The following is a 12,885-nucleotide window of genomic DNA, read 5'->3' on the forward strand; positions in this document are numbered from 1 at the left end:
GCACTTACAACCTGACCCCATAGAGAGATAGGGACAGTATTCTTGAAGCTCACTAACCAGCCCGCCTCTCTGAATGGGTGATCCTAGATCCCACCAACTCTGTCTCAAAAGCAAAGCAGCTGATTGTGATGACATATGGCAATAGGATTTGCTGAAGGAGATGGGAGTAGGATATCACATGTTTGAGGCTATCCTGGGCTACGCATTTGCTGAATATCGTGGCACATGCCTTTAATACCAGTACTCAGGAGGCAGAGAAAGTTGGATGTCTTTTGAGCCCTGCCTGCTCTACGTAGTGAGTTCTGGGAGAGACAGAGCTATGTGGAGAGACCCTGTCTCCAAAAGCAAAGTGGACAGCTCTTGAGGACTGACATCTGAAATTCACCTCTGGCCTCCACATACAAATACATATACATACTTGTGCACCCACCAACCATATCTACCCACATATACCTTCATACATATGCATTACCAAGTATCCCCTCAAGTGACACATGCATCCACACACACCTCCACCTTCCCCCCCCAAACACACACATACACATACACATACACACACAGAGAAAGAGACAAAGATAGTGAGAGAACAGGGGTCTTTGTGTAATTTGGAGCCTGGAGATATTTTCTGACCTGCAAACCATTGTAATGATAGTCCTTCAGTTGCTTGCCCAGTGGGCTATACAGACACAGTAATGGCAAGTGCTGTCCTGTGCCTGAGCAGTAAATCCCATGCATAGCACACCTTGTCCCTCCTGGTACTCCCACCTCAAAGCGAGCCCAGCCTCTGCTTCTTGGATTTCATTCATCTTTTCTCTAGAACGCTTTGAAAGAAAACACGAAATGACTCCCAGGGAGGACAGGTCGGCAGAGCCATTTATTTTTAACACTTGTCATGAAGATAAGAAAGAAAACACAAGAACGTGGACGTGGTCACCCACACCACACTAATTTCTCTGTATTTTCTGCCTGTTGTTGGTTATGCTTTGACAGCAAAGCTTCAACGTGACAAAAACAGAGAAACACCAGAGACAGGCTGGGGAGAGGCAACTGTTCTTCTCCAGAGGCAGTGCGACCCCCAGAGGGGAGCACTTTGTTTACAGGGAGAAGCAAGCTCTAATTCCCTCGGCACCTCAGAACAAATGCTGCTGCAGGGGAAGGTTCTTACATCTCCAAGGCCACATGCGAGGTGTCCCGTGCAATGGTTGGCTCACTCAGCTGTGTCTCAGGTCCAGCATCTTTCCTCTAGTCAGAGCCATCCTGCAACCCTTGCTTCATCTGTCCCAGTTGGTTCCCTGGCTCTCTCCACTCACAGGACATGGTGCCAGAATGGTCCTTTCCAAAGTCTAGGTCTGAAGGAACACCACTGCTAGCAAGGGTTGAAGCATCCACAGCACGGTTAGTCACATGTAGACTCATGCCTGTGTCCCCGCATCTGCACGGACTGCATGGACTTTGTTAGACTGAGGCTGCCTGATGTCCCATGTGGCCCCAAGGCAGGCAGAGACTCCACCCTTAGAGATGGAGCTTCTAGAACTCCTCCCATCGAGCTACAGAAGCAGATCAGCTGCTAAAAACACTGACTACTCTTCTAGAGGATCCAGGTTCGGTTCCCAGCACCAACTCTGTCACTACAGTTCCAGGGGACCTGACAACCTCTCCTGACCTCCATGTGCACTGCATGCACATGGCAGACATCTGTGCCCATGCCCTTGCACATAAACTAAAAGAAAAAAAATAAATAAAAAACTTGCTTAAATACAGATTGCAACTGAAGGAGGTCCAAGTCAGCAGCTGCAGCTGAGGGTGCAGGGGCAGCTGTTACCAGTGTGGAAACACAAGCTCCTCCCAGATCTGCTCCCTCAAAGACAGCATCTGAGCCAGGTCCGCAGGTGATTCTTACCGTGTGTTGTCATGTTAGCCTGTGTTAGTGTTGGTTTGAAAAGCTGACAGAAGAACTTAGGGTCAAGGTCATAGGGCTATTATTGCCTCTCATAAAGGTTGAATATAGCAAAGTGTGTGTGTGTGTGTGTGTGTGTGTGTGTGTGTGTGTGTGTGTGTGTGTGAGAGAGAGGGGGGGGAGGGAAAGAGAGAGAGAGAGATTTTAATCTTGAAAGCCGCACCAAAAGCTGGCCTAGATCAGTAAGGGAATAGATGCCAACTTCTTCAATCCTCTCCTCTACCGAACAGTCACTAGGGACCAAATTGTGCCAAGGATTTGCGTGAGAACAGTCACCGATGGTCATCTCTCTCTGTTTTCAACACTGAGAGCCACCAGGTCAGCCAAAACAGGAGCTTGCAAAGCCCAATACAAGAGACAGGTGGTTTATACAGCACAGGACGGTGAAGAAAGCCGGCAGTCCTCGTGGGAGTGCAAGGTGGGACCACACCTACAGACTGCCGCTGCTTCGAGCCATAAATCCAGCTTTGTTGTTGGTGTTTAGGGGAACCAGCAAAACAGAGAAAGGGAGATGTCAGTCACACTACAACCCCAGGATCTTGCAGCCCACAGTCTGTTATGAGGATGAGCTCAGCCATGTTAATTGACAAGGATTGTTTCAAAAATTAAAGTGGGGGTGGGGGTGGGGAGATGGCTCAGCAGTGAAGTGGATATCACACAAATGAGAGGATCTGAATCCAGATCCCCAGAACCCAGAGTCAGGTACAGTGGCATGCATCTATAACCATTTATAACCCAGGCTGGGGAGAAGGAGCCAGGAAATTCACTAGGGCTTAATGGACAGCTAGGCTAGCCAACTGGTGAGCTCCAAGTTCAGTGGAAACCCCTGTCTCAAATGACGTCAGAGCAACCGAAGAAGAGACTTGATGTGGACCTCTGGCCACCACACACATGTGCATACACACATGACTAATGTGTACACACAGGTTTACACACAGTACTAACTTGTATGCACAGCCTAAGGCAATAATTTGCTTAGAAAGAAAAGGTAGAGGCTAGAGACTAAAAGAATGCAAGAGGGAATGACTAAAAATCAAAAGAAAGAGGTGGACAAACTTAACTCTAATAACAATAAATTTTTAAAACATTTAAATGTAAATAGATCAGTGACGTCTGTCCTGGACCATGGGCAGCTCCCCCAAAGCACACAGAATCAGGCAGATTCCCCGCACAGCTCTTTCCTTCAGCCTGGTTTGCGTGAGTTTCAGGAGGAAACTGCTGCCAGCAGACAAAAGCTAAGACATTGCCAAGTGCTGAGGGGCCGAGGCAAACCCGGGGCTCAATGAGTGTGCGTTTTTTGCACACATCAATTTCTGAAAACAATTTGTCAAGTTACAGAATACGCAGAGAGCACCTAACGCCATTTGTGAAAATATTTGTAAGACTACTTCTGTTCTTCACCTTGGGCCATCCTAGCTCTGTGTTCCCTCTCCCTTAGCCTCCACACTCCTTCTTACCAACGACGCCAATCTTCTACCCTCCACAGGTTTTCTTGTTGTTCTGCCCGTTTAAGGGCTTTGAACGTTCGGTATCACAAAACGCAGGGATCAGCCTTGAGGTTCCAGTTCCTGCAGCGCCCCAAGCACTTCCTGCATCTGACTGAAACTTTGTAGCCAATTCCAGGCAACTGCTATGCAACTGAAGTAACTAAAGCTCAGAGACAGAAGAGCCTGCAGCAGTCACAGGGATAGCAAATAAAGTTGCAATCCTGTATCTACCCAAAGTCACTGCCTTTGTGACTGAATCATCCCTCCTTTCGGTTGTGCTTCCTCAAGGCTTTTTTTTTTTTTAATTTTCTGGACAACGTGTCTGCGATAGCTCTAAACCTCCTCGAATCTAGTTAAGTTGAATCTCCATGGCTGTCATCCTGGCCTGATCACTTCACTTGGGCTACGGCATCACAGAGCCCTACACCTGATGGCCACCGTCTCAGGTCTTCCCCAACACACAGTGGATTCTGCATCCCAAGACGCATACATTAGACAGTTAGATGCATAAGTTGGGACTTAAAGCTCAGCACTTCACCAACACGTTTTTATGTTTAGAAGAATCAAGAAAGGTAAAGGGGGCACCCACAAAGATGGCTCCAAGCTCATTTGTCTAACACTGACATTTTTGGTAATAACCTAATTCACAGTCGTGCCATGGGTGTCCGTTGGTCGTTCCCACACTCTTAGCACACGTTGCCAAAATAACGACTAACAGAGCTATTCCCTTATGGTTGTGCTGCTGTGATATCCAGATGCAGACTTAGTCTGTACAGACGGGTGGAAGTAACCGCTTGGCAGAGTTGGTTCATGGTTAGAGCGTCCCAGTGCCCTGAGAAAGAAAGCCACCTTTGCTAACTCTGCATGCAACACTGGAAATAAAAAAAAAAAAACAGTATTCCACATTATAAAATGAGGGTTATTAACTGAAAGCCATCAGGGGATCACCTCCATCAAGGACAGGACTGTTGCCAGGATCTTCAGGGAGTTCTTTCTAGGAAAGCGAGAAGTCTAGAGCTGACTGAACACCCTGGTGTGGAGATCAAGCCCAGACTCTCTGGAAGTTGTGCCTGACTGGATCTCTTATAACAAGTTCCTCATGGCTCCAGCTACAAGAGGACCTTTGCCCCAACAGGGCCACAGGCCTGGACCTAGAACCGCCACCACCATCCAGTCATGGAGATACTGTCTCCCCCTTCCCAGAGAAGTGCTTGGGTCAGCAGAGCCTTCTCCGAAGTCCTCTCGTTGGAGATTCCGGCCTGGATCTTGGCCACCTGTCACCCATACATGGAGCAACCTTGTGATATTTCCAGAGATTGTTTGAAGCTCATTTTCCTACCAAGTCCTCGTGAAGGGAGAGTTTGCTAAATTCATTGATTCCCTTCTGGCAAGCTTGCAACTCCCGGATTTGGTCAGATTAAACAGAGTAAAGATTTCCTATACTTACTCAAAGGACATTACCTAAAAACTCGGGAAGGTTCTTTTTCCTCTAGGAAAAAAGGAAACAAGAAGGGACAGAGGGGAGAAAGAAGGGAAGGAGGCAGAGAGAGAGGGAAGGATGCAAGAAGGGAGGGGTAGATGGAAGATGGATAAACTCCATTAAAGACACATCCTTCGAACCAAAAGGACCAAGCCAACCGTTCCACTAACATATAATAATCTTTATTCTGTAACAGAGACGTAAATAACTTTATGAATTCGTATGATCTATACAAAAGACAAAATAAGATATTGCACTAAATTTAGTTATGGAGTATCTGGATTTAATGTTAGCTGAACACAAAAATATATACAAGTTAAGGAATTAAGGCAAAACCAGAAGATATTTCAAACACAACAGGAGATTTGAAAAATAGATACAATTAAAAATAAGGGCACACCATCTCCAGTTAATAAAGTGGTCACGGTGAAGGAGAAAATAATTCCTGGTGGGTTTAATAAGGTAGTTATTATCAATCACGTTAATTAAAGTTGAGCAATAGAGTATACAATGTCCCACCAAGGAGAGGTACTTTGCCAAGGTTTGGGACTGAGCATTGGAATTGGGGTAAATAACTTTGTCTTTGTCAGATTTACGATCTGTTTTTCCTATTAGAAAATATAATTTGGAAAATATGACTCTTTCACATATATAATTAAAATACAACTATGGAGCATTCGTTTTAGGGGGCGGGAGGGAGGTCGTGGGGGTGAGCTGAGAGTTAAGGGACGTTTCGAGGCAAGACATTTGTCACCTTATGGGTAGAGTGAACACAATGCCAGTCACTAAAATACAATCCCAGTTACCTTAAGAGAACAAAACAAATTCAAAAGTAATTAGTTTTTTAAAAAAAAAAAAAAAGTCTAATCAATGTATCCACACATGTCCACATGTCTTTGGCAGTTCCACTATGACCGCTGAAGTCAGAACTTACAACTTTTCTAACCTTCAGACCCACTAGCCAGTCTTTCAAAAACAAAGAAATAAAACCTCCCCCCACCTCTGCAGCCAATGCTGCAATGGCAAGAAACTAACAGAACAAACCTTGAGGCGGCTTCTGACAGTTAACACGAAAGCAATTAGGGATTTTTCAGCTTTGGAGTCCCGGTCCACATGAGAGGAAACTGGTACACACACGAAAATGATCTGCGAAACTTTGTGTTTGTCCAGACAGGTCTAGAATTCTCAAAGAGAATCCATAGTCACCCACGAACAAAACAGTAAGAGACATCAATCCGAGAGTGCTCTTCCGACAACCCGGGGGTGGGCACCCTCACACTCAGGTCGACACGGAGAAGTCAGGTTCTATAGCGGAAACACCAGAAAGCCAGAAAACGTGGAATACTGCCAGCCGCCAAGCAAGTTACCTTTCTCCAGTTTCAGGTAGACCTTATCTTCTTTGTCCAGGTACAGTAGCACTCCGTTCGTGGCGGCTTCGCGGGTCACGTCCTTATCGCCGGCAAATGCAGAGATGACTGGCTTTCCATTTAACATCAAGTTAACCTGGAAGGAAAAGGATCAACCCCCCACCCCCAGAAAGCTCCTTTTAAAATCAAAATGTGTACTAGGAAACAGACCAAGGCGCTGACCTGGTCAAATATTTGCTATCTGAGAAATAGTCTCCTATCCCTTCAAACTGGACATACGCGGGACGTGGGGTCAGATTTAATGTGTGTGTGTGTGTGTGTGTGTGTGTGTGTGTGTGTGTGTGTGTTTTCATATAGAAATTTCCCTAAGTACCTACAGAAATAACCCAGACAGCAATCTAGTCACGTGAAAACTGACTTCTCCCTCAGCGTACAAACAATGCTAACTACTGTACCGACCTCATATGCATGGTGTCAACTGTTTTGTAACAAAGTTGTCCACCGGCTTCCCAGTGTTGGCCTACACTGACAATGTCAGATGCTACCAGCTGCTCCCAGCCACTGAGTTGGCGTCTCTGTTTCTGGAACTTGCACAGCAACAAAAGTCACTTGAAATGCCAAGGGTTCCCTGGGAAGTAGACATGGTCACTAAACGCTCCCTTTCCCTCGGTCAGGATTAATCTGGAATAGATTAGCTCTAAGGCTGCTCGGTTGATCCAGTCACTGGCATATAAAAGTGGCAGGCGACTGTGCCGTCTGCTAATCCCAGGGACCTAAAATATAATATGAACGGTAAAGCACCCGGCTTTATTATTCTATTTATTTATTATTTATTTATTCTAGAATTCCCGTAAACACGCGCCACAGTAGGCAGATCACTAGCCATGCAACTGCAAACTGGGGAGAAGTTGCTAGAAGAACAGGACCCAGAAAATGAGCTCTAGCATGCAGAACTCGGCACACCCTTTCTCAAAGGGATTGTTAGTAGCTGTTCCCAGGGACTTTGGTTCCAATAGTTAATGGCCTCTCACAACTTTTAAATGACAGTAAACCTGTTTTGTTTATTTAACGTGCATTTGCAAAGTTTGACGAGACCTTTTTTCCCCCGTATAAATTTGAAAAACTTTCATTTTAGCATGAGATAAAATTAAGATGTTGCATAGAGATCCCTGTCGTAGACTCTTTGCCAACCTGTGTTGTTGTTGTTGCTATTGCTGTTGCTGTTTTTTTCAGTAGTTAATTGCACGTCACCATTTTTAAGTGGTGGTAAACTTGTTTTGCTTATTTAATGCTCATTTGTAAAGTTTTGTGAGGTATTTTTTCCCTTACAAGTTTCAACAACTTTTTGTTCAGGCATGAGATAAAAATCGATCTCTATGGTGAGTTGTGTCGTGAAAACTTTCCCAGGCTGTGTTTTGTTGTTGCTGCTCACTTTTCTGCACACCGTCCTGTCACATACCCAAGTGGAGGTTGTAAAGAAAAAACGGGCAAATCGCATGCTTTGGGAAGCAAGCACGAAGGGTAGACAACCACCTTGGCCATGCGAGCACATCTCGCACAGACACTGACATGCAGAGGCGGGGAGCACTCTATGGGAGCACATACCTGGATGGTTTGGCTCTGGTAGACTTTAATGACGTGAAAACTGAAACTGTAGATCCCTTTCCTCGGTGCCACAAAGACGGATTCCAGTGTGAAAAAATTACCCACATTAACCAGGATCTACAAATAAAAGCAATGGATGTGGTAAATTATGATGGTTTCCTCCTCCTCCTCCTCCTCCTCCTCCTCCTCCTCCCTCTTCCTCCTCCTCCCTCTCCTTCCCCTCCCTCTTCTTCCCCTCCCTCTTCTTCCCCTCCCTCTTCTTTCCCTCCCTCTTCTTCCCCTCCCTCTTCTTCCCCTCCCTCTCCTTCCCCTCCCTCTCCTTCCCCTCCCTCTTCTTCCCCTCCCTCTTTCATTCCTTTATATCTTCCTTCTCTCTTCCCTTCTCTTCTCTTTCTTCATTTTTTAAATTATGAACTTCAGAAGCAATAGAGAATAAAACCACTAATTTTTTTTTTTTTTGGTTCTTTTTTTCGGAGCTGGGGACCGAACCCAGGGCCTTGCACTTCCTAGGTAAGCGCTCTACCACTGAGCTAAATCCCCAGCCCCAAAACCACTAATCTTATTTTTTTCCTATTACATTGACTTGGAAAATAAATGTGCATAACAGAAGTGTCTTCTACCTTTTAAATGGCACGGGAAAAAATAAATAAATAAAACAACTGTTGTAATGGTGCCTCAGTTTCCAGGCCGATGTCTCAGGGATCCTCAAAGTAATGTGTGAAGGTCTGTGTTGGCTTCTCACTGAGAATCGGATGGAAGGCGTCTGCCGTGCAGTTACATACCCACAGTCTACAGGCCTTCTCGATGTCCAGAAGGGACGGTACCCAGCCAGCCAATCAGCATCTGTGGGCTCTCTGAACACATCACAGAGGCACGGAACACCCTCCATCCACCATGGGGCATAGCCCATGGCACCACCAGTTGGTACCACAGAGATGGGGAAGCCAGGTTCTTCCCCTAGCCTCTGCCAGAGCTCTCCTCAGACCCATGGCCATTGTTTTTGCTTATGTGCCATCTAAGCCTTAACATAATACATTGGCAATGAATCAGCCCTGGCTGGGGAGCAAGCGAAGGGCATAAATATGGCAGACAGGAGACCGGGTGGTCTTTCTGTGCTCTCCCTGTGTCTTGTTTTATCTTCCTATCAATCCATTTTGAAGTTCAAGGGTCAAAAGTGAAAAGTTAAGTTGGACACTGTTTCTAAGAAAGCCACAATGCGCCTTGTATTCCAACGTGTGGCCCGGCTGTGACATTAACCCTGAATTTCTGTGCATTCTCAGTTAAATTTTAGTGTCTCAGAGGTAAGTCTCTTGCTGGGAGAACATAAGAGCCTGAAGAAAACAAGGAGGCTTCCTTTCATGTCTCACCAAGAAATAAATCCACAAAAATCAGATGTGTCCCTAAAGATATATTTTCTGCTTATTAGAGTCAGTCTGCTGTTATCTGTCTTAAATATCATCTTCTTGTCAAGATTAACGCATTTCGCACTTCCTGCTTCGTTTCCTCAAAGTGCACCATGCCTCTTCACCGCACACCGGAATGTCAGAACGCGTAGGTAAATGCACCAGACTCAGCCGTGCCCGGAAACACAAATCTGCGTGCAGTTTTACCGAGATCCCAGCCTCTCGCCCTAAGTATCGGCTCTCTGCCCTCTGACTTGAGACCAGATGGACTTTCTAAGGCACCGTCGCCAGCTGTGTACGACTCCCTGACAAAACATTTACAAAGAGCATCTTTCCCCAGGCACATTAGAATAAGGCAAGGTGCTTAGACTTGGAGACTTGGAGACTCGATACAAGAGGCGTCGTTTATTAGCAAAGTAGAGGCTCTGACTATTGTTGATTAGTAAACAAGAAGCTGGCCGTGGCCTCCACAGGGTGATAGATGCATCCAAGAGCACATCAAGATTTATACTAAATGTGTCTGGTTGTCTCTAAGACGCACGGCTCCCAGAACAAAAGAAAAATCCCTTTCCTAGGCTAATTGGTGGGAAGGTCATTCAAAAGAATGCCCCAGACAAACATAGCACAGTGTCCACAAGGCTTCGACATTTACACAATACCCTAAAACACAGACCAGGCTGGTGTTAAGCTCCCTTTCCATCACTTTGCTAAATACTGCACCGAAATCTCCAAAGACATTACTTAATTCATTTTTCAAAAATTATAGCTATACCGTTCTAAGCCTCTAGGGAGACATCTCTGTCTCTAGCCAGCTGGCGAGTGCATTGCTTAGAATTAAGTAAAGAGCACGAAGGTCACCTGAGTCCCTCCCTGGCACATCCAGAAGCCCCACTTAACCTGCCTGCCTGCCTGCGGGACTCTGCATACAACTGTGAACTGTGACTTTGGAATAAGGCAGACTCCCGGTACTGTTGGGGTTGGAACCAAAGTGCTGGAGTGGGGTTTCTGCCCTGGGGGCTTTACTAAGCCGAATCCCAGTGGTTGTCTGTCACACCAGTCTACAGATCCCGGAGCAGCTAGGCAGAAGCTGCAGCTCTCATCAATTCAGCCCCACCCCCTGGCTGCAACCTCAAAATCTGTGCTTTCTCAGCAATTTACAGTGCCCCGGGGGAATGAGGAAGGGAAACCCAGCTCCCCAGTGTTTACCTGCCCAAGCTCTATGCAATTACTCCATCCCTTTTCCTCCTGCCTGGATAACTTTTCTGAGAGGAGCAGTAGTGAGAAAGGCTTTGGCTTTACACCAGGAAGGGTTGTGTGTTAATCCAGCTATCCTGGACCCTGCAGACTCAACCTAGCTAGAGCTTTGGAGATGGTTTCTGACTCCCACAGAACCACACCCCTAATCATCTATATCCACCTGGAAGGGTCCCTGCACCTTGTGGAGCCCCAGAGCCTTTCGGGAGAGATGGGATTCCACCTGGAAACACAAGTCAAACATTTCAGGTTGTCTACTAGGTTCCCCTCAAGAACGCCTCCAGGGCACCTGCTGATAAGTCTGAGCCAGAGGCCCAACTTCTCTACCGATAGATCTCAGCATCTAGGGACAGTATTCCCTTCAGCCCCTGATGACCTGTTGCTGTTAAACTTGTCTTGATCCCCAGGTGCCTTCCTCTGCACTCCCAAGCCACCCACCGCGCAGGCCTCTGCCAAGACTAAGGGGATAGAATGGAGGCTATGGTTGTTGGGGAAGGGAGGCAGCTCTGAGTTTCAAACTGATACCTTCAGGGAGATAGTTGATAAAATGATCTCGCCACATCCTCATCATTCTAGCTTACTCTGGGCAGGCAGCCCCCGATACCCAGAGACCACCCATCCCCTGTGCGCTCTGCATCCCCCGGGTTCTGACCTGATCAAAGTAAATGATGCGAGTCTTGTTGCTCATCTCAGATGGCTCGTGGTTGGTGCTCCGAACCGCTGAAAAGGCCACCTTGGAGTTCGCTGCCCGGACCGATATCCCCAGAGGGGAGGAAGATGATCCCTTGGAGTCTGTGGCTGGGTTCGAGTCGCACACCACCAGACACTTGCCCTCCAGAACGATCGGTTCCGTGTCATTCTGTGCCCAGACAGGCAGCACGAGAACCAGCAGAACAGCTGGTACCACGGACAGCGCCCGGCGCGCGGAGCCCATGGTGAGCCTCGTGCGCAAGCGGCAGCCTGGCGCTTCTGCTCCCGGCTGGCGCCTGCTACCCCGGGATCCGGGAGCTGGGAAAGAGGCTAGTGGCTAGATCGACTGCGCTGCAGGAACAGCGGCGGCGGCGGCAGCAGCGGCGCGCGCACTTTCACCAATTCTCTGGGCTGAAGTCTCCCTTCGAGCTGGCTGGCTGGCTCTGTTACCTTTGTCCTTTAAGGAGCTCATGCAGAACTCCTACCCTAACTCCTCCACCCCCCGAATCAGTTTTGCCTGGGGCCACTGCACCCACACTTGTCCCTTGACATCTAAAAAGTCTCGAGGCCCTCTCGGTCACACCGCAAAAGAACAAAATAAATCCTCACCCCAAACCCCAAGCACTCTTAGAGAAGCACGGAGCTGAAGACACAGTGGGGACTCAGCAAGTAAACGCTAGCTAGGGTGGCTAGTGAGGAGCAGTGCGGGTGTCGGTCCGGTCTGAGGGACTCTGGTTGGCGCAGGAACAAATTACAGAGGCAGGAGGTGTTTCCGGGGATGAGAAGAACGCCAGGTTGTGTCCATGTCCAGGATGCTAGCGACTCCCCCAAAAATAGCCAAAAATTCCCCCAAAGCCCGGTGTCACTCCGACGCAGGTAGGCGGCTCAGCTGAATGCCGGTCGCCAAAAGCAGTTCTAAGGTTCAGGGCGCCGGCTACCCTGGGTTCCCTCGTCCCTGTGCACAACTTTGTGTCTCAGCGCGCAGTGCAGCCGGGAGGGAGAGCGCCGAGAGGGCACCCGCCCGCTATTTATAGGAGTGCTGCCTGCAGATGGCTTTGGCTCGCTCGACCATCCCGCGGATCCCCGGAAAGCAGAAAAGGCGTCCGGTGACCCCAGCGGAGCAGCGCCTGTGTGACGTTGAACGCACACGGACCGAGAAGGGCACACGGCACTGCCTGCTGCCAGGTCCGAGGCCACTTGGTCCCCCGAAATCTCACTGTGTGTGCGCAGAGGATGGTGCCCACCGGAACGCGCCTGCCACGGCTTCACCGCTGCTTGCCGCCAGCTCCACCTGGACCCGCAGAGGGAGTTGTGGGTCCCCTCACCCTGCCCTGCGCAAGACTCTCTGAACCGAACGTGGCGCTGCCAGCTCAGATGTGGAGATGAAAGGACCGCGGCGGATCTGCGCGGTTTGTTGCCTGACTCTAAGAAGACCCGCCAGTGTCCCCCCCAACTGCGCCTGGTCCGGAGACTGTCCCTCGTAGCCCTTGAGCCTGGAGAGCCCAGAAAAGCCCTGGGGCAGTCCTGTGCCCTGGGCGGGGCGGGTACGGAGGAGGCGCCTGATTCCTTTCTTCCGCTCCAGAGGACGAGCCTAGGAACCCACAGAGGCGCGCCTTCCCACTCACGCTGTGCATCCACCCCA

The 12,885-nt window shown here is 48.4% G+C and overlaps 1 protein-coding gene across 1 annotated transcript; it reads right to left on the reverse strand.

The window, feature by feature from the left end:
* Nucleotides 1-5,091: 5,091 nt before the first annotated feature.
* On the reverse strand, nt 5,092-12,658 carry Cbln4 (cerebellin 4 precursor). The gene is given in 3 exon segments (NM_001109210.1): nt 5,092-6,427; nt 7,897-8,013; nt 11,206-12,658. Coding segments are annotated over 3 exon segments (597 nt in total). The 5' UTR covers nt 11,488-12,658; the 3' UTR covers nt 5,092-6,229.
* Between the last annotated feature and the right edge of the window lie 227 nt (nt 12,659-12,885).

Source organism: Rattus norvegicus, chromosome 3 (genome assembly GCF_021556685.1).
Source record: "Rattus norvegicus strain SHRSP/BbbUtx chromosome 3, alternate assembly SHRSP_T2T, whole genome shotgun sequence".
NCBI classification, from domain to species: domain Eukaryota; kingdom Metazoa; phylum Chordata; class Mammalia; order Rodentia; family Muridae; genus Rattus; species Rattus norvegicus.